Source organism: Diaphorina citri, unplaced genomic scaffold, assembly GCF_000475195.1.
Source record: "Diaphorina citri unplaced genomic scaffold, Diaci psyllid genome assembly version 1.1 scaffold145, whole genome shotgun sequence".
Lineage (NCBI taxonomy): Eukaryota > Metazoa > Arthropoda > Insecta > Hemiptera > Psyllidae > Diaphorina > Diaphorina citri.
Genome location: NW_007377582.1, coordinates 223,590 through 245,390, shown reverse-complemented (window position 1 = coordinate 245,390; position 21,801 = coordinate 223,590). Strand labels below are relative to the sequence as shown.

Sequence of the window (21,801 nt, the reverse complement as noted above, 5' to 3'; positions counted from 1 at the left end):
TTTATTTACCTTTGTCCTTTTGTAAAGAGATCATCTTAGTTTTGGTGTTGGGACAACTGATCTTTAAAAGTTTAGTTTTTTCAATCCATATTTTTTTTTTCTCAGATTTTTATGTTGGGCATAATGTCAAGGTTTCTAGGTAACTTGTTGTTTTGTTAAAACTTCTGCGAATTCTTCCTTTATACTTACTTAATCCGTCTCTTTAAGATAAGGAGGACTCACTTCCAGGACTATTTTTCTCATTTTCAACTAAGACTCTGTTCTTCTACAATAGGAATTTACCATTTTTAATACCTTTTTGAAAATTTTATTATCAGTTGAAAATCGTTTTCTTGAGACGTTAGCTTTTCCTCAGACAGGAGAGAAACTTTCCAAAACAAGTCCTGAGGGACATGGGAACTGCGTTCCCTCAAAAATATTTCGTGTCGGATAAAAAAGCAGGAGAGATTGGAATATGATCTTTTTAGTTTCGTATGAGTGACTTAAATGAGAACGGTTGTTTTAGGTTTAATAGAAGAAACTATAACAAAGGTGATATTATCGTCCCGAAATCGAGGAAGGACAGGATAGGAGAAAGTCAGCCGTTCCGAGATCGAACCCTATGTGGCGTTCACATTTAGACGGATTTTATTTTTTTGATACAGTTTTGAGCGACAAATTGACGGTTTTATTTTGTAATAAAAAAAAAAGAGTTTTCTAGTAGATTTGTGAAAAAAAAAAAAAAAAAAAATTGTAAAAAAAAAAAAAAAGTTTTTTTATAGATTTTTGAAAAAAAAAAAAAAAAAAAAAATGTGTGAAAAAGATGTAAAATAAATTATCCCATAGAAGCGGCTCCTACCGGATCCATAAAAGAACTTTGAGATCCAAAATCCCTTTATGTGCTAAAAAAAAATAGGACCAGCCGTTCAAGAGTTTGTTCTTGTGAATCAAATTAGACCTTTTTCAAGGTTCTTCACTCTCTTCTCTTTCTTCTTCATTCTTTCTCTTTCAATTCTACTTGTTCCACCCGATGCAATAGAGATATTGGGGAGGCAATTCTAGCTCCAGCACTGTAGCCGTAAGATGGGGCGATGCTACCGAAGGAAGAGTATCCAGCGGAGTAAGCAGGGGCGATGGTGGAAACAATGCCACTTCCGTAAGAACTGACGACACCAGATCTGGCGGCCAGTCCGTATCCAGAGCTGTAGGCAGAGCCTAGTCCGTAGCCAGCACCGTAAGCAGAGTAAGCTGGGGCAGAGGCGACAATGCCGCTTCCGTAAGCAGAAGCTAATCCTCCACTGACGATTTTAGATCTGGCGGCCAAACCGTATCCAGAGCCATAGGCAGAGCCAATTCCGTAACCGGAACCGTAGGCAGAGCCGAGTCCGTAGCCAGCACCGTAAGCAGAGCCAAGACCGTAACCGGAACCGTAAGCTAATCCACTGTAGGCAACAGCAGGGGCAGCAACACCGACGGCAACTGGGACGGGCTTCTCAACGGTGATTGGTTGAGGAACTGGGACTGGGACTTTTCTTTCATAGGTGACTGGGACTGGTCTGTCAACTGGGACTGGTCTTGGCACGTTGACGGTGTATGGTTGTGGGACTGGAACTTGGACTTGCAACGGTGATTGGTTGAGGAACTGGGACTGGGACTTTTCTTTCATAGGTGACTGGGACTGGTCTGTCAACTGGGACTGGTCTTGGCACATTGACGGTGTATGGTTGTGGGACTGGAACTTGGACTTTTCTTTCAACAGTGAATGGTTGTGGGACTGGTCTGTCAACGTGGACAACCTTTTCAACGGGGTATGGTCTGTCAACAACCTTTTCAACGGTGTATGGTTGTGGCACTGGCCTGTCAATGTGAACAACCTTTTCTACTGGGTATGGGGTTGGTACTGGAACTTCGATTTTTCTTTCGACAACTTTGTCAACTTGGTATGGCTGTGGGACTGGTCTGTCGACATGGACAATCTTCTCTACTGGGTATGGGACTGGTCTGTCAATGTGGACTGGCTTCTCAACGATTTTTTCAACTGGGTATGGTTGTGGGACTGGTCTGTCAACTTGGACAATCTTTTCTACTGGGTATGGTCTGTCAATGTGGACTGGTCTTTCGACAATTTTCTGAACTTCGTATGGTTGTGGCACTGGTCTGTCAACATGGACAATTTTCTGGACTTCGTATGGTTGTGGGACTGGTACTTCGACTCTCTTCTCAACTTCGTATGGAGTTGGTACTGGTACTTCGATTCTCTTTTCAACAATTCTTTCAACTTCGTATGGTTGAGGAACAGCCACTGGCACTGGTTTTTCAACGTTGTATGGTTGTGGGACTGGTACCTCGACTCTTCTTTCTACGTGAACTTCATATGGTACTGGTTTGTCAACTGGGTATGGAACTGGTCTTTCGACGTTGTATGGCTGTGGGACTGGTACCTCAACTCTCTTCTCCACTTGGACTTCATATGGGACTGGTTTGTCAACTTGGTATGGTTGTGGGACTGGTACTTCAATTCTCTTTTCAACTGGGTATGGTTGTGGTACGGCAACTGGCACTGGTCTGTCAACTTGGTATGGCTGTGGGACTGGTACCTCGACTCTCTTCTCGACTTGGACAGGGGTTGGGACTGGGTATGGTCTGTCAACTGGATATGGGACTGGGACGTTCTTTTCAACTGGCACTGGGTATGGGACTGGTCTTTCGACTGGGTATGGTTGTGGGACTGGTCTTTCGACTGGGACAGCGTATGGTTGTGGAACAGGAACTTGTTGCTTAACAACTTGGGTTTGTACAACTGGGACTGGAACGGTCTTCTCTACCAGAGCGCTTTGTACGACTGGAGCAGCATATCCGTAAGAACTGTATCCTAGAGATGGAGCTACGGTGGAGCCAATGAAACCGTTTCCAAAAGCACTACCGTAAGCTGGACCAGATGAGAAGATGGATCCGGCTCTCAGTGGAGCAGCGGTGGAGGGAACGAAACCACTAGCGAAAGCTGGAGCTACGGTGGAGCTGACGAAACCGCTTCCGAAAGCTGGAGCAGATCCCAAGTAGGAAGATCCGTATCCAAAACCTCTTCCGGCACCGAATGAACTGATTCCACTACCGAAGTCCATATTATACAGACGATTTTTGGTATTCTTTAATTATTTTTAAACTCCTTTCCAAATTCTGAGCTAAACATTACACAACATATGTACTTAAAATCGTTCTATTTTTCTTCTTTGACGCTTTACGAAAAGGAGAGTTTTATGTTCCGAAAATTTGGCTTAGAAAATCCATAAATTCGAAAATCTATGTAGGTACCTATCTATGTATGATGTTTTGGGTATAAGTAATAATAAAGAAGCTATGACTTTGTTAAATTTCTCATAATTATTTCGTTCTCAAACATTGTAAGCAAATCAAGATTCCAAAACTAAAAATAAATAAATTATTCTATTTACCTGGAACTTCATGATTCCTAAAAGGACTTCCCAACCTTAGATTAAAGTTGAGATCACTACTACACAACACTGAATGAACTGTAGACATCAAGTATTAAGATAAATAAAAGGTAAATTTTATCCCCACTCTTTCTCCAACCAAAGCCACATTGTCTTTTTTTTTTTTTTTTTTTTTTTTTTTTTTTTTTTTTTTTGTGAAGAGGTTTGATAGAAGGAACAAGAGAGGTTTTATGTCCCGAAATCGAAGAGAAAAGGACAGGATCGGAGAACTAAGAGGACTTGAATTCCAAATTTATCGGGACTAAACTTGTAAAACGGACTCCGAGAAAGCCAGCAAGTTCCGATAACGAACCTTATTGACGACAAAGTTTATCGAGAGTGTTAATCAACCCGCGACCTTGGGGACCCTAGGGCAGTCAGTCTAAGAAGCAAGATAGTCTTTTGAAGTGGAAAAAATATACATTACTTTCCTTCCTATAGCTATAGGATAAGGAAAGTAAAAAACTAGTAAAATCCACATTTTTCAGCTAGGAACTTTAGATATGGTTTGTTTAAAGAATTGCCAAGTAGACAATGGTCACAATGTTCTCCATGGCCCTCAGTCTCGTGTAAATCCGCCCTTGGAAACAAGGAAACATCTCCAACCACTCCTAGCCCTCAGCATTTAGGTCAATGATAAAAAATACAACATCCTCTTAGAAGACAAGGGAAGATAGGAAGTGAAAATGTGTGTTGATAAAAAAAAAATATAGGTTAGATTTTGACATTATTTTTCTCAATGGCAGAGCGGAAATAAAATTTCACTTTGAACTCTTAATGTTTTTATCTTTTATCTCTCAAATTGTTCAAATTATTGTAAAATATTTTGAAAGTTCCAAAAGTAGGTACTTACCAAAAATATTGTTCTAGGAAAAATAGGTGAGTATTGTCGACGGGAAACACATCTTGGTTTTTGAGAAAAACACTGAATTAACACAGGGCATTGTTTCAAATCAATTGAAAACACACAAACAAACTGCAAACACCTTTGTTTTTCTCCAACATATAGGAAAACACGGAAGATTACGATGGAACATCGAAAGAAAACTAGAAACTAAGTTTGGCACTCGGGTAAAAAAGACTACTGAGCAAAAACACAGGAAGAAAAGAAACTTGTCAAAAAATTTAAAATTGAAATATTTTTTCACATTTGAATTTTTGCCTGGAAAAGTTGTGGAGCAAAAGTTACGTTACGTGGAATACTGAAATATTAAGAGGCGCTGTATCCTCTCTCCCCATATTGAACTTTTATGTAATGTGGAGAGAAAAGTTGGGAAGGCATTGCGCGTGCGTTGCTATCACTCCGTGGAAAACTTTCCCTTGCTTCCCCATCTCCTAAGAGTCTTCCTCTTCTCCCATTGTGTCCCGCGGGGGGCCTGTTCACGAAAAGCTGCCCCCTTCTTCTGTGACTGTAAAAGTGGAAATGATTTGAAAAAGAATGTGCTTATTTGGCGCCCCCTCTCCTGTGAGAAAAGATGTTTGAACGATACCTACTTGTACCAAGGAGTGTGGGAGGTAAATCGAAAAATAAACAACCCTCATAAATTCTGCATTTGATTTTTTTACTTTCTTTTGCCTCAATTTTCAATTTGATGATACGGGCCTTATTGTGTTTTTATTGATGAGATGTACCCAAGTAGATCTTTAAAGATTCGTTCGCAGCTTTAACTAATATAGGTTGTGCAGAGTTGTATCTACCTAGAATACCTAGATAGGTATCAAGAAGAACGCTAAAGCTTTATTAGAATTGTGCAACTTGAATTTCGATTTATTTTTGCTCTGTAAACACCATAAGAATCTTGTATGATAAAGAGTTTGGCTCAAGTTCCAAATGATAAAGTTTTACAGGAAGTAGGACCCTCTTTGCCTTTGATGAATCTTCAAAATTTGACAAAATTGAAGAAGCTAGTAGAATTGAAACATGTAATGAAGTGGATTGAACTAGAAATAATTAGTGGTAGATTTATTTTTCTTTTATTTCTTCACACATAATTTTATTTGACTAGGCTTAAAATAGGTATATTTTAGGGTGTCTATTCCTAAGTGGAAATCTCTTGTATACAACAGTCTTATTTAAAAGGTCCTATCACGAAAATGTTTCTTTGTTCCTGAGATTTGAAACCTGAGAAATGCTTTTTGAGGTTAAAAATAATGATTTCTTTGAGCTTTGATCACACAAATATAAGTATTTTAATTTCCAAATTGTTAATTACATAGGACATATCGATTTGTAGTTGTCTTTTTTTTTATTTTGGTATCATGCATGGCATTAGGGAAGTATAATGAATGTGATGCCTTAAAAAAATGCAACTACAAACCAAGTGATATATGGACAATCCTAATATCACAATGTCAGAAAGTGTTCTTCAACAAAGAAAGAGTAAAAAATAGAATTTAGCTAGAGAAGAACTGAAATTTTGATGATTCTTCTGATTTTCAAAAGTAGCATTGGCGGATGGTGTTGAAAAATTTAGTTATGAATTTTGAGTCATTCAAGAGTTGTTATATCTACCTAGAATACCTAGATAGGTATCAAGAAGAACGCTAAAGCTTTATTAGAATTGTGCAACTTGAATTTCGATTTATTTTCGCTCTGTAAACACCATAAGAATCTTGTATGATAAAGAGTTTGGCTCAAGTTCCAAATGATAAAGTTTTACAGGAATTAGGACCCTCTTTGCCTTTGATGAATCTTCAAAATTTGACAAAATTGAAGACGCTAGTGGAATTGAAAAATGTAATGAAGTGGATTGAACTAGAAATAATTAGTGGTAGATTTATTTTTCTTTTATTTCTTCACATATAATTTTATTTGACTAGGCTTAAAATAGGTATATTTTAGGGTGTCTATTCCTAAGTGGAAATCTCTTGTATACAACATTCTTATTTAAAATGTCCTATAACGAAACTGTTTCTTTGTTCCTGAGATTTGAAACCTGAGAAATGCTTTTTGAGGTTAAAAATAATGATTTCTTTGAACTTTGATCACGCAAATATGAGTATTTTAATTTCCAAATTGTTAATTACATAGGACATATGGATTTGTAGTTGTCTTTCTTTATTTTGGTATCATGCATGGCATTAGGGAAGTATAATGAATGTGATGCCTTGAAAAAATGTAACTACAAACCAAGTGATCTATGGACAATCCTAATATCACAATGTCAGAAAGGGTTCTTCAACAAAGAAAGAGTAAAAAATAGAATTTAGCTAGAGAAAAACTGAAATTTTGATGATTTTTCTGATTTTCAAAAGTAGCATTGGCGGATGGTGTTGAAAAATTTAGTTATGAATTTTGAGTCATTCAAGAGTCAGTGTTTACTTTCTCTTGAGGAAACCGCCGTAGGCGCTGGTTGGGGAAGCGTACAGGCTAGAGACAGTGCTCACTGGGGAGGCAATTCTAGCTCCAGCAGTGTAGCCGTAAGATGGGGCGATGCTACCGAAGGAAGAGTATCCAGCAGAGTAAGCAGGGGCGACGGTGGAAACAATGCCACTTCCGTAAGAACTGACGATACCAGATCTGGCGGCCAGTCCGTATCCAGAGCTGTAGGCAGAGCCTAGTCCGTAGCCAGCACCGTAAGCAGAGTAAGCTGGGGCAGAGGCGACAATGCCGCTTCCGTAAGCAGAAGCTAATCCTCCACTGACGATTTTAGATCTGGCGGCCAAACCGTATCCAGAGCCATAGGCAGAGCCAATTCCGTAACCGGAACCGTAGGCAGAGCCGAGTCCGTAGCCAGCACCGTAAGCAGAGCCAAGACCGTAACCGGAACCGTAAGCTAATCCACTGTAGGCAACAGCAGGGGCAGCAACACCGACGGCAACTGGGACGGGCTTCTCAACGGTGATTGGTTGAGGAACTGGGACTGGGACTTTTCTTTCATAGGTGACTGGGACTGGTCTGTCAACTGGGACTGGTTTTTTTTTTTTAGTACTTATCCTGTTTTTTTTGGGGCCCCCAAAAAAAAAAAAAAAAAAAATATTTCAAAACTAATTTATTTATTCATTTTCATGGTTTCATGTAGGTACCTATGTATTTAATTATGTCTTGTTTTCCTGAAGAAGGTTTTCAACCCAACAAATCTATTATGTAGTAGGTATCTATTTGTTAATAATTATCTACTAGAATACTAGATGACATAATAACTCTATCAGTTAGATTGAGATGTATGACTGTGTCTAATTAGCCTCTAAAAAGCTACATAAATTACTAATTAAATTTTACGTAAATTAAAAATAGATATTTCTAGGTAAACTCCTTCCAGGAGGTATTTTTCTTCCACAACTTCTGTATATTCCACCCATGTCTTTCTACATTTCCAAACTTTATTTTACCTTTTTTATGGCAGTTCGTATTTTGCTGAGGAAAATTGTCCCCAAAGTCAGTCAGGGAGTAACTAATCAGGCTTTTCTGCTACCTTGTGTATGCTCCAAATTTTCTGAGTCTGGCCTGCAGTAAAGGAGAAAAATGAAGCTCGGGGGGAAGGGGGGGCCCTCCCCCCCCCAAATAAGGCCCTGGTTAGTATAGTAGGTGGCTAGGTGGTTTAGATAGCCAGGTATCTACATAGGAAGGTTACGCAGGGGATTTAGGTATTTATTTTATACATATAGTAGGTATAGGTCAAGAATTGATTGTGTCTAGACTCTAGACTGTCCTTACGATTCAGAATTTCAAGAATGGACTTCCTTGTATTTTATTACGTGAGATATTTATATTTTTAATGAGTTAAATAATACGAGGAAAAATTAGAAGCTAGGTCTACTGTGCCTTCAATAAATACACGTTTTGTCAACTCTAAAGAGGCTATCATTTCGACGTTCTATAATTTTTGAAAATTTAAGTATGAATAAAAATATTACAAAAAATTATCAGCTTATCATAGAGTGTTGAAATAAACTGATCGAAAAATTTGTTCTACATATTTTTTTTTTATTTATTTACACGCTAAGCAGCAAGGCCATATATTTAAAATGTAAAACTTTTAAATTGTAAAATTCGAGTAAGAGTTTGACAAAACAGAGTAATCCAATTTAAATTTAAATAGGTACCTACCTACACGAAAATTTTCATTTAATAAGATAATTTTAATTTTATTATTTATCACTTTTCGCCAATGATCTTTTATCGAGCCTAAATTTGTACGTACACAGTTAGAAAGAAATTCCCTATTACGAAAAGCTATACTAGTATGGGACTGGTCTTTCGACTGGGTATGGTTGTGGGACTGGTCTTTCGACTGGGACAGCGTATGGTTGTGGAACAGGAACTTGTTGCTTAACAACTTGGGTTTGTACAACTGGGACTGGAACGGTCTTCTCTACCAGAGCGCTTTGTACGACTGGAGCAGCATATCCGTAAGAACTGTATCCTAGAGATGGAGCTACGGTGGAGCCAATGAAACCGTTTCCAAAAGCACTACCGTAAGCTGGACCAGATGAGAAGATGGATCCGGCTCTCAGTGGAGCAGCGGTGGAGGGAACGAAACCACTAGCGAAAGCTGGAGCTACGGTGGAGCTGACGAAACCGCTTCCGAAAGCTGGAGCAGATCCCAAGTAGGAAGATCCGTATCCAAAACCTCTTCCGGCACCGAATGAACTGATTCCACTACCGAAGGAACTTCCAGAGATGTAAGAGCTTCCGATGGCAGAGCTTACTGGAGCACCAGCACTGATACTGTTCAGACCTCTGTAGTCACCAAGAGCTGGAGCAGCAGTGGTGGAGACGAAGGCTGGGCCAGAAGTGACGGCACCAGTAGTGTAGGCAGCATCATTCACTGGAGAAGAGGTGGAAACAACATCGGCAGAGTTGAGTTCATCTTGGATAGAGTTTACTTGGTTATTGTTGTCGATTCCCAACTGACGTTTTTGACCTTTGTTGTTGTCGTTGTTGAAAAATTTACGGTCGAATTTGAATTCCACACTCTTTGCGCTTACAACAACGCAAAGTGTGGTTAAAGCAACCACTCCTAACAGCTGAAACAAAACAATGAAAAGAAAAGTTAGAAAACTAGTCTAACTAGTACCAAAGTCAATTCTTGAGGACCACTTGATCTTATTTTGGATTCAGATAAATGTTATTTACATAATGAAATGAGTTTAATAAACCGTAGTTGTAAACTAATTGTCTTTAGTGGCAACCTCTTTGGTGGCTATTACCATTAATATCTTTTTATACCTATTTATAATTTTCTCCATCCTTTTCAATGTTAAACCTATGTATGTACTTGATATACAAAAATATCTGTTGTGCATATTAAATATGTAAATAAATAAGCAGCTTACGTACAACAGTTAGAAGAGATTGAAACATAATATTCAATTTGTATTTAGGTTGGCAAGCAATCTTAATCAAAGAATTAAGTGTGATACACAGAATTTAACACTCTTTGGCGGACTTATTTTGGCGAGGAAGAGACTTATCTACCTATGATTAATTTGAATTTAATTCGGGATATAATTGATAAATTCGGATTCATGTTGGCACAAAATCATTTAATACTTGTTGGCACACTCTAATATTTTACTACCTAATTAAGTAGAAAAAAAACTAGAGGTAACTTTTGACTTTTCAAATTTTGCAAGACATTTTCACAGTTGGAATTGGATTCAGTTTGGATTTGGTACAGACTATAAGTAGGTATAGGTACTACTTATGTAGAGAAAAGTCCTATTTTATTCTTGGAATTTCCCCCCTTCTGAAGATCGTTTCCATTCTTTTGGCTTGTTAGTGCCTGTACAAAACCATAGGAAATCCAAGATGGCCTCCCATCGGAATCTTTTCCATTTCCGAAAGGTAAATCCAACTCTTCTTTACTTCGATTCAGTTTGATAGTTTTGGTACAAATTTTACCCGAAATTACCTAATACAGTTTTGATTCAGTTTTGCCCACTACTCAAGTAGTAATTTCCTTCAAATAAAAGCACACCGTCTCACGCGCCGCAGTTATTTCAAATCTTGCTCATCTTTGGAACCAGTTTAGCATCCAATGTCCAAAATATCATCTGCTTTTTTTCATACCAATAGGGGTACCTGCTCTAATTTGATTTCTGAGACTCTTCTTTTGCGATAATTTGGGTGGTGCGAGTGGTAAGTGGGGGGCAAGGGAATGATAAATAGGTACTTCCTTGTTAAATGGTAAGTATTTCCTTGATAAATAGTAAATGTTCTCTTGGTAACTGATAAGTATTAATGCACCTGGAGCTGATTCCCGGGCTCCCAGGAGGAAAGGATCCGATTTAGATCTCTGAGGACATGTTTTGGTTATGCACAACTGGATAGATACTATTTGTTCCTTCTGCCTGGTTAACATTTTGTTATCACAACCACCCAAATTAGAACTGCTAAAATATGATAGTACCTAAATTATACTAGTCGAATTAGTCATGGTTTTGATCAGCCTTTTCCATCCCCCCCCCCAAAGTATGAGTTTCTTTTGGCTGGAATTTCCGAGTGCACCCTAAAAAAAAAAAAAAAAAAAAAAAAAAAAAAAAAAAAAATAAAAAAGTTTATTGTACACTGAAAAAAAAAAAAAAAAAAAAAAAAAATCAAGACTATGAAGATGAGCTTTAGATGACCCTGATTCAAATACTTGTCAACAAATTATTATACACATACCTAGGTTCACTTAAAAAAAAAATCAACTCCCAAAATATTACTTGATATCATCTTCTTCTTCTACACTTCTTGTCAAGGATAATTTTCGCACCCAGAAATGCATTTAATTAGGACTAGAATAGATTGGACTTCATGGTTCTTCCACTTGTAAGAGGTCAAGGTGCCGTTTTGGTCATCCTCGATAATTTATAAATAAATGAGGCCTGTTTAAACTGTTGGCATAATGGGACTTTTTAGTCTTAGCCGACAGTATAAATAAGGTATATTAAATAAAATAGTTAGCTCCTATTTCAAATAGAATCCTCATCAAACATTACTGCTGCAGCTTTCAGCAGACAAAGCTTTTTATTGATCTTTATTTTAAGATATATTGCAGAATTTGCAGATCATAGATTGGAATCACTGGTCTAGACGTCTAGACATAGCTGAGCAGAATTCTTCCAATATAAAGTTCCACCTACTTGGTCATGTTTTCGATTCTACCTGGCTAGCCATGTTTGCGTGAATCTATACGTGCCAAAGTGGGATCTAATTCCTGACAAGTGACAAACTGGTTCTCGGAGAAGAATTGTGTTGAAGATTAAATGTATAACCAGTTCAGGTGACATTTGAATTGTCAATGTCATTGATCCGAATCTTATGTGTCTGTAGGTTGGTTATGAAATGGCCTCCATGGCACCATTCGCACACTCTGAAGGTCACGGGTTCAAATCCCTCCTAATGCAAACTTTTTTTGATACCGTGTACCAATTTGGACCAAGAAAATTTGGTCAAACTAGCTTTTAGACCGGATCTAAAGGTTGGATTTTCTAAGTTAACTATTGAACATAATATGCCCTATTGAATTAATTTCAAAAACGATGTGATTTAGTAAAATATGAAACCTATGAAAATGATAGAATAGAAACCCTCTACAGACTCCGTTTCCCCATTCGTGGTACAAATATTGCTTTTACGAATGGGTATACCATTTTGATTTAAATGTTAAGTTCTGTTTGATATGTTGTATATCTCTAGTAGCGCGGTCAAACTTTCTTGACTTGGCGGGGCGGAGCGCTACCGCGCTCCTTAATTATCAAAATAGATGGAAACTTTAGAAATAAAAATTAAATCATAGGTTCGGTTTTGCACCGAGTGCTACTCAAAGTCGCGCGGCTTTCAATGTGAGACGGACCATAGAGTTCTATTCTCTGCTTCACTTTCTGCTTTCAGATAACCACCTCTCTAATGGATCCCCCTGGTACCAAAAATCACACGCTCATGTTAGCAGACTCGGATACGGAGAAAACGAAATGGGTGGTCGCCCTGAGCGAACTACATCGAATTCTCAAACGAAACAATCTACCTAACCATACGGTAAGTACACCAAGTACCACCTGAGGAGTTGAGTACTTAGAAACCTCTTTGAATAAATACATAGAGGATTGAAAAGAATAATAATAATAATAATAATAATAATAATAATAATAATAATAATAATAATAATAATAATAATAATAATAAAATAATAATAATAATAATAATAATAATAATAATAATAATAATAATAATAACAATAAAAACAAAATCCCTTTAGGTGAGTTAGGTGTACTCGTGGATTATACGGGCTTTCTGCTAGGCTGCAACATTTCAAGCTGACATGGGCATGGGATAGGGAAAAAAAGAGTCTAAAAAAATCTGGTGGGAACATCACACGACTTTCCTTATTCTATAGAATGATACTTATTCAGGTGTTCTTCTATTGTATAACTTTTACAATAATATCTCTAAACGTTTAGTCAGTATAGCTGAAAACCGCCAAAAAGCGAACAAAATACCGCCAACCGCAGCACCTACCTTCGCCGAAAGTTTTGTATTACATTCTTGTCACATTTGTGGACTACTGTGGATTCGTACATACAAAATTTCAAGTCCTTTAGTTTACGCCATGGAGGTTGCTTTAGTTGCGTAAACCACGGAGGTTGTTTTAGTTGCGTAAAACACGGAGGTCGCTTTAGTTGCATAAACCCTGTTTTGCCCAACCCTGATTATGATGATGATCCCTCGTTGTCACCCTGTTGGGCAGAGGGTTTCCTTGTGGACCTACCCTGAATATGTCCACTGAAATATCCACAAGGAGGAAAAAAAAAGTTCCACTGTGTAAACATCACAGATTCGTTATTCGTTAGGTATACTCTGGTCTCTCATATTTTTAATTAATTTTTGATAGATGTCTTTTTTTCCTCCAGTTTTTATTTGATGAAAATTGGACAAAATTGTGTGAGAAAAAAATACACACACGAGAAAGGGAGAGGGAGGGAGGGAGAGAGAGAGAGAGAGAGAGAGAGAGAGAGAGAGGGAGAGGAAGAGTACGAGAGAAAGAGAAATGGAGGAAAAAAGGGAGGGAGAGAAAGAGAGAGAGGATGAGAGTTCGTATTTTGTCAGAGAAATATGAGGTAGGTGCATAATGCATAGGTATGTATCAGGTATGGAGAATGGCCTTTTAAATATTTCCAGCATTCAGTGAAGTTGTATACGTATAGGTTAGTATGTTTGAGATATGAGGAACTTACCTACTTATATAATTAGATATTAATTTTTCATTGAAAAATCCCCTCTCCCCCTGGATATGGACGGTTGAATGGGATGTTTTGTTCCCACATGATATTCCATGGCGCCATACAATAACAACCTGGGGTGTAATAACATCATGGAATATGGCTTTCAATATTCTCTCCCTCCTCTTGAATATTATGTAGAGCTGGTAGGTATGTGGGTAGGTCCTAGGTTGTATGAATGAGAAATAACAAAAATTCCTGAATCTATTCCAAAGATAGAAAAGAGGTTCTATATATGAAAGTTCAAGATTTTTTTGCAAGGATTTTTTAAGCATTTTCATTATGAGGCCCAGAGCAATCACCCTAGTTGGGTCTGATTGAGAGGCTGTCGAAAAACGCCTTTCTGGTCTGTATACAGTGTATACCTACGGGAAAGGCGAAAAAAAGACACTTATGAAGCCAAAACATTTAAGGCTTGCAAAGTCAAAAGTTGCTGACCTCAGGAGAAAAGAACGATAACAATTATTGGTAAAATAAAACAAGCTTTGTTGGCATTTCCAAATAGCAGACTCCATATCTTATATTCAATATAAATATAATTTTGTCATAGCAGATATTTACATGGGGATAATTTACAATTACAACACAATCATGTCAAAGAAATAGCCTAATAACTCTTATAGAAAGATAATTAGGTATAATGTAGAAGTATGTAAATCTAATAAAATTCACTGATGACATATCCACATTTTCGAGAGTTACCTATGGTGAAACAAACAAACATAATACATACTTATTTACAACTTACTTACACATACATAATATGTACCACAAACTGACTGTGAAATCTATACCTACTTTGTTGTTAATTGTAACTTTTGTCAATAAATTCCAATTTTTATTCTTAATAAAAAGATCTACTAAACTTTAGGTATTTAGTATTCACATACTATAATTTACCTAGAAATTAAGGAGCACAGTAGCGCTCCGCCACGTCTAATCAAAACAGTCACATTTGTGGACTACTGTGGATTCGTACATACAAAATTTCAAGTCCTTTAGTTTACGCCATGGAGGTTGCTTTAGTTGCGTAAACCAGGGAGGTCGCTTTAGTTGCATAAACCCTGTTTTGCCCAACCCTGAATATGATGATGATCCCTCGTTGTCACCCTGTTGGGCAGAGGGTTTCCTTGTGGACCTACCCTGAATATGTCCACTGAAATATCCACAAGGAGGGAAAAAAAGTTCCACTGTGTAAACATCACAGATTCGTTATTCGTTAGGTACTCTTGTCCCTCGTATTTTTAATTAATTTTTGATAGATGTCTTTTTTTTTTCCTCCAGTTTTTATTTGATGAAAATTGGACAAAATTGTGTGAGAAAAAAAAAATACACACACGAGAAAGGGAGAGGTCAAAACAGTTTGACAGCGCTACCAAGAGATATTACACAAAATATTGTAACCGAAACGGAACCTTTTCCTCATTTTTCGAAAGCCTGATTATCGAATCCACTGTCGTCAGTGCTATCTTCAACCAGATTATCTTTAGACTTATAATTACTATTATTGCTAATATTATTACTATTACTATTGGTAACGTGTTCATTCTCTATTATGGTGACATTGCCGTTAGAGTCAACCACATCTGGTTTTCGAGTTTCAAGCTCAGCGAGCAACTTGCGGGCTTTGGCCTCCTTCCTATGCTCCTTATACAGCCATCTGTATGTGAGAATAATATTATGGTTGTTAGACAAGTTAAACTCACACATTTCTGTATAAAACAGCCATGCAGCCTAGTTATATCGGAGGGTAGAGCATCTACCTTGTAAGCGCTAGGCCGCTGATTCGATTCCCGCCCGAGGTGGATTTTATCCTGAACGGGTAATGTTTGCTCTCGGAAAGGCTGGCTTTCTCCTGTCCTGTCTTACTTCTCTATTCGATTTCGGGACGATAAGACCTTATCAGTTACAGTTCTCTCTACCAAACCTTTTTTTAAGCATTTGATCACTGAGCTACACAGGCAGTTTTACTTACAAGAAGATGAAGGCGGCAGGTGCAGTGAGTGCGCCTCCTAAAAGATACATTTTAGGATTTTCCCAATATCTTAATAATCCTAAAATCCAATGTTTACCTACCATGCTGGCACCGGTCGCTATGCGCATTTATATATCGTAGCTACTCATTTTCCTCACGAGGCTGAGTGGGCAGCGCAACAGCCAGTCACGGAATCAATCATTTGCATGATACAAATTTCTTGACCCCGCGCCGGGAATCGAACCCGGGTCTCCCGCGTTCAAGGCGAGCGAAGTGACCACTACGCCATGGGAGCTGACTACATACATTATTTTCTCCGTATAAATTCACCTCCCTTTTTCTTTCTTTCTCCTTCCCCTTCTCTTGGCAAAACGCAAATCTTGGCAGCTGAAAGAGTTGCCAGGAGCGTGCAAGCTTGCAGCGTGCACGTTAGGGAAACGGTAACATCTTTCTTGACCCCCCGCCGGGAATCGAACCCGGGTCTCCCGCGTGCAAGGCGAGCGCAGTGACCACTACGCCATGGGAGCTGACTACATACATTGTTTTCTCCGTATAAATTCACCTCCCTTTTTCTTTCTTTCTCCTTCCCCTTCTCTTGGCAAAGCGCAAATCTTGGCAGCTGAAAGAGTTGCCAGGAGCGTGCAAGCTTGCATCAGCGTGCACGTTAGGGAAACGGTAACATCTGTGAGGTATTGCTAATATTATTACTATTACTATTGGTAACGTGTTCATTCTCTATTATGGTGACATTGCCGTTAGAGTCAACCACATCTGGTTTGCGAGTTTCAAGCTCAGCGAGCAACTTGCGGGCTTTGGCCTCCTTCCTATGCTCCTTATACAGCCATCTGTAAGTGAGAATAATATTATGGTTGTTAGACAAGTTAAACTCACACATTTCTGTACAAAACAGCCATGCAGTCTAGTTATATCGGAGGGTAGAGCATCTACCTTGTAAGCGCTAGGCCGCCGATTCGATTCCCGCCCGAGGTGGATTTTATCCTGAACGGGTAATGTTTGCTCTCGGAAAGGCTGGCTTTCTCCTGTCGTGTCTTACTTCTCTATTCGATTTCGGGACGATAAGACCTTATCAGTTACAGTTCCCTCTACCAAACCTTGTAGGTACCGAACGCAGGTATCTGGAACAATCCAAACACTCTATAATTTTCCTGGTAGGAGTAAGTAGCTACCTACCTATCTATTTTGTCAAGAAAATTGAATCCATCAACCATATGTATATACTTATGGAACGGACCTACATAATTGGAACTTCCTTCCAGTGCTCCTTGATAAAATTCTAATCCTCATATTCCCAGGAAACTACATAAATTATTTAAATGTATAACTATCTATGTAGGTAGGTACTTATAAGTCATTCTCAATGTATAGTAGCTCCCCATCAGACCCATTGTCAGGATACGTCCCTCCTTCCCATTTTAAGATGTCAAAACTATAATTATGTAGGTACTGACCTACTAAAAGATAGAAAGTCCCCGGTAGTGTATTGATAGTAGCTCTGTATACAGCACTGTACATAGGTCCGTAGATCAGAGGGTCCAGAGCTTCACATACGCCGAATAGCGAGTTGATTTTTCCTGCAATAGGGGAGAGCGAAATAATAAGTAAACGGTTTCTGATGTTTTAATCCTAAGGGTTTTAGGGCCTACGGAGGATCCTTAGGGGACGTTTTTTGAGAGCTCTAAGTTTTCATTCAACTGTTGGTCTGTAGGTATGTTTGATTGTTTGTTTCACTTAGGTCCGTATATATCTGTTAAAAGATTTATTCAACTTTGAGGAAATTTGGCAAACATATTCACCACACAAATGTAAATTTTTCACTAGATTTTGGGACCTGTTAGACCTTAGGGTAATCTAGGACAAATTTAATATCGTATATAAGGCTACTTACCTAGAGTACCTACGAGTAACGAGCATTTACTACGAGTATTTAGAACATCGTTTTCTACCTTGACCTCTTAGAAGCGTGCGGTTTGGTGTTGTTGTTGTTCTTGTTGTATTTATCCTGATGATAATTATAAGGTTCGTTCTCGGAACGGCTGAATTTCTCCTATCCTGTCCTCCTTCTCTCTTCGACCTACAGTCTCCTCCATCAAACCTATTGAAGAAGAAGAAAATACCTATGGCAGGCCAAGAGTGTCAAATATTTTGGGACACATTGTAGATTGTTAGAGTGCTTTTTGGGGTTTTGAATTTTTACGATCAAGTCATAAAAGAGAGAAAAAAGTGAAAGTTTTTTTTAATTAGGACAACCACCCCTCCTTCTCCTCTTCCTCCCTTTTCTTTTTCCTTCTCAGCAGGAGCATGCATGGCTTGCGACGGCAGTGCCGGTCACTCCACGAACCTGGTGGGGAAAAGTGGAATTATAAGTAAAAGTCCTGCGGGACTCCTATAGGAACACGGGCCACCCACTTTTGGAGGATATTTATTTTTCCAAAAAAAGAAGCAATTTCCTTTTTTCCACTTTCTTATTTTAACTTTAATAAAATAAAATGTCCTGTCTATTTTTGTTGGGATGTACCCCCCATAGAATACATACAAAAATATGTATGGTGATGGCGGTAAAAAATTACAATTTACCTATTATGTGTAGGCAAAGATTTTACAAATAACGTCCAGCTCGAGATGATACTACTAATTTTTTACGCCGCTTCTGGGACTTGAACTGCAACCCCCAAATTGCGAGTTCAACTTCCTACTTCTGAGCTACAAAACTGTGGCTTTTTAATTATTTGACGGTTCTTTAGCCTCGAAAAAAAAAGTCTAGAATTTTAAATATATAATCTTGTATGGTGATGGCGGTAAAAAATTACAATTTACCTATTATGTGTAGGCAAAGATTTTACAAATAACGTCCAGCTCGAGATGATACTATATACTAATTTTTTACGCCGCTTCTGGGACTTGAACTGCAACCCCCAAATTGCGAGTTCAACTTCCAACTTCTGAGCTACAAAACTGGGGCTTTTTTAATTATTTGACGGTTCTTTAGCCTCGAAAAAAGTGAGTCTAGAGTTCTAAATAGGTACATAATCTTTGGTTGGTTTGGATAAATCTGAATTTTGTCTGGAACACATCTGGACCTTGCTTTGTAACGCTGATTCCCTCAATTTTCAAGGTAAGTACATAGCTAGTTAGGTACTAGTTACTTTTTAATATGATAATAATTATAAGGCCAGGTATTATTAGTATTCTACTTAGTACTTATCCTGGTTATTTTAGGGTCCAAAAAAAAAAAAAAAAATATTTCAAAACTAATTTATTTATTCATTTTCATGGTTTCATGTAGGTACCTATGTATTTAATTATCTCTTGTTTTCCTGAAGGAGGTTTTCAACCCAACAAATCTATTATGTAGTAGGTATTTATTTGTTAATAATTATCTACTAGAATACTAGATGACATAATAATTCTATCAGTTAGATTGAGATGTATGACTGTGTCTAATTAGCCTCTAAAAAGCTACATAAATTACTAATTAAATTTTACGTAAATTAAATAGATATTTCTAGGTAAACTCCTTCCAATTAGTAGGTAGGTACGTGGTTTTTAATAATTTTGTAGTAGGTATAGGTCAAGAATTGATTGTGTCTAGACTCTAGACTGTCCTTACGATTCAGAATTTCAAGAATGGACTTCCTTGTATTTTTTATTACGTGAGATATTTATATTTTTAATGAGTTAAATAATACGAGGAAAAATTAGAACCTAGGTCTACTGTGCCTTCAATACATACACGTTTTGTCAACTCTAAAAAGCCTATCATTTCGACGTTCTATAATTTTTGAAAATTTAAGTATGAATAAAAATATTACAAAAAAATTATCAGCTTATCATAGAGTGTTGAAATAAACTGATCGAAAAATTTGTTCTACATATTTAAAATGTAAAACTTTTAAATTGTAAAATTCGAGTAAGAGTTTGATAAAACAGAGTAATCCAATTTAAATTTAAATAGGTACACGAAAATTTTCATTTAATAACATAATTATTTATCACTTTTCGCCAATTTATCGAGCCTAAATTTGTACGTACACAGTTAGAAAGAAATTCCCTATTACGAAAATTCTGCGCAAGTAATTTTTCTCCATATTATACAGACGATTTTTGGTATTCTTTAATTATTTTTAAACTCCTTTCCAAATTCTGAGCTAAACATTACACAACATATGTAGTTAAAGTCGTTCTATTTTTCTTCTTTGGCGCTTTACGAAAAGGAGAATCTTATGCTCCGAAAATTTGGCTTAGAAAATCCATAAAATCCAAAATCTATGTAGGTAGGTACCTATCTATGTATGATGTTTTGGGTATAATAATAAAGAAGCTATGACTTTGTTAAATTTCTCATAATTATTTCGTTCCCAAACATTGTAAGCAAATCAAGTTTCCAAAACTAAAAATAAATAAATTGTTCTATTTACCTGGAACTTCATGATTCCTAAAAGGACTTCCCAACCTTAGATTAAAGTTGAGATCACTACTACACAACACTGAATGAACTGTAGACATCAAGTATTAAGATAAATAAAAGGTAAATTTTATCCCCACTCTTTCTCCAACCAAAGCCACATTGTCCAAGCTGATCGAACTGTTCAAATTGGAGAATAATATTACAGAGATTTTAATTCAATTTTTTTATGATGAGGATGAGCCGATGAGTATGAATTGGCGGCTCGGGAACTTTTGGGAAACACGGGGGTTTCCTGAGGGAAAACTACATAGACCAGTTTTCAAAGATCACTGACGAGTGGCGATCCAAAGAGGTTCTCCACTTTTTCTTCCTTTCCTCATTTATCATGGCTTATATTCTCTTTGATCTTACATAATATCGACCTATGATTCATTTGAAATCAATTTGGGATATAATTAATAAATTTGGATTCATATTGGCACAAAATCATAATATATGGCAGTATCTTTCTTTATCTCCTCATTCCCTTTCCATGTATCCTTTACCTCCTTTATGCTAGGTTTAGGCTAAGTGTACCATTTATTCGCCCCCCTAAAAAATGTACCATTTATTGGCCCACCTGCCCACATTTATTTTTCTAATTTTTGTTTTTATGACTACAATTTTGATCGATAGCAGTTCTTTAAGCCTTTCTTTTGATGAAATTGGATCTTGAAAGTCGTTCCAGTTCAGACTTATGTGGCGTATGGTACAGGTGGGCCAATAAATGGTACGTTTTTTAGGTGGGCGAATAAATGGTACACTTACCCGTATTTCGATTATCCGGTTCTTTATGTTTTGGTCCAATCAACTTATTTATGCTAATTTATTAAATTTGAATTTTCTGTGTGGTTCAACTTCAATGATCCAACTACCTACTTCAACCCGTAGCCACATACCTACTCGGACTGTTCAATAAGTTCTCTCGGTCGCGGTCGGTGTTCTTGTGAAATTGTGATTTTGATGAACCACCCAGTTTTATTTAATTTTATTTTTCATCTTATTTGTATCATCATTTCTGACCTTGACTTTTAGTTTTTTGTCTCGACCTCCTTTTGGAAAGTAACCAATAGCCCTTCGTGAGGATGAAGGATTGTCTAGGAAGCACAGGAATGGGTGAATGTGAATAACAGCATCACTCCGCTGTGAGTATCAGAGTGTCACAAGATTGGTTGGAGGTTAGCGCCAATCATGAACTGTAGACATCAAGTATTAAGATAAATAAAAGGTAAATTTTATCCCCACTCTTTCTCCAACCAAAGCCACATTGTCCAAGCTGTTCAAATTGGAGAATAATATTACAGAGATTTTAATTCAATTTTTTTTTTATGATGAGGATGAGCCGATGAGTATGAATTGGCGGCTCGGGAACTTTTGGGAAACACGGGGTTTCCTGAGGGAAAACTACATAGACCAGTTTTCAAAGATCACTGACGAGTGGCGATCCAAAGAGATTCTCCCCTTTTTCTTCCTTTCCTCATTTATCATGGCTTTTATTCTCTTTGATCTTACATAATATCGACCTATGATTCATTTGAAATCAATTTGGGATATAGGTAATAATTAATAAATTTGGATTCATATTGGCACAAAATCATATATGGCAGTATCTTTCTTTATCTCCTCATTCCCTTTCCACGTATCCTTTACCTCCTTTATGCTAGGTTTAGTTAGAACTAGGG

The 21,801-nt window shown here is 37.5% G+C and overlaps 2 protein-coding genes across 2 annotated transcripts in view; both read right to left on the bottom strand.

Annotated features, from left to right (window-relative positions):
- LOC103505020 (acetylcholine receptor subunit alpha-like) overlaps positions 1 to 4,692 on the bottom strand; it is a 33,264-nt gene extending 28,572 nt beyond the window's left edge. The window contains exon 1 of the mRNA XM_017442227.2: positions 4,324 to 4,692. The gene's annotated coding sequence lies outside the window, so the exon portion shown is untranslated. The remainder of the gene's footprint in view (positions 1 to 4,323) is intronic.
- LOC103505019 (titin-like) lies at positions 974 to 20,186 on the bottom strand. Its single transcript, XM_017442226.2, has 4 exons — positions 20,091 to 20,186; positions 8,666 to 9,440; positions 1,613 to 2,680; positions 974 to 1,485 (listed from the first exon to the last, which is right to left on the bottom strand). Exons 1-4 carry the CDS (start codon positions 20,100 to 20,102, stop codon positions 974 to 976), a joined length of 2,367 nt encoding a protein of 788 aa, XP_017297715.1. The 5' UTR covers positions 20,103 to 20,186.
- Positions 20,187 to 21,801: the final 1,615 nt, after the last annotated feature.

Bases quoted from the DNA above. Each gene is read 5' to 3' on its own strand.
- LOC103505019 (XM_017442226.2), bottom strand. The intron at 2,681-8,665 runs CAGTCCCATACT...CAGTCGAAAGAC, and splicing joins ACCATACCCAGTCGAAAGAC to CAGTCCCATACCCAGTGCCA. The intron at 1,486-1,612 runs CAATCACCGTTG...CAGTTCCTCAAC, and splicing joins CCCAGTCCCAGTTCCTCAAC to CAATCACCGTTGAGAAGCCC.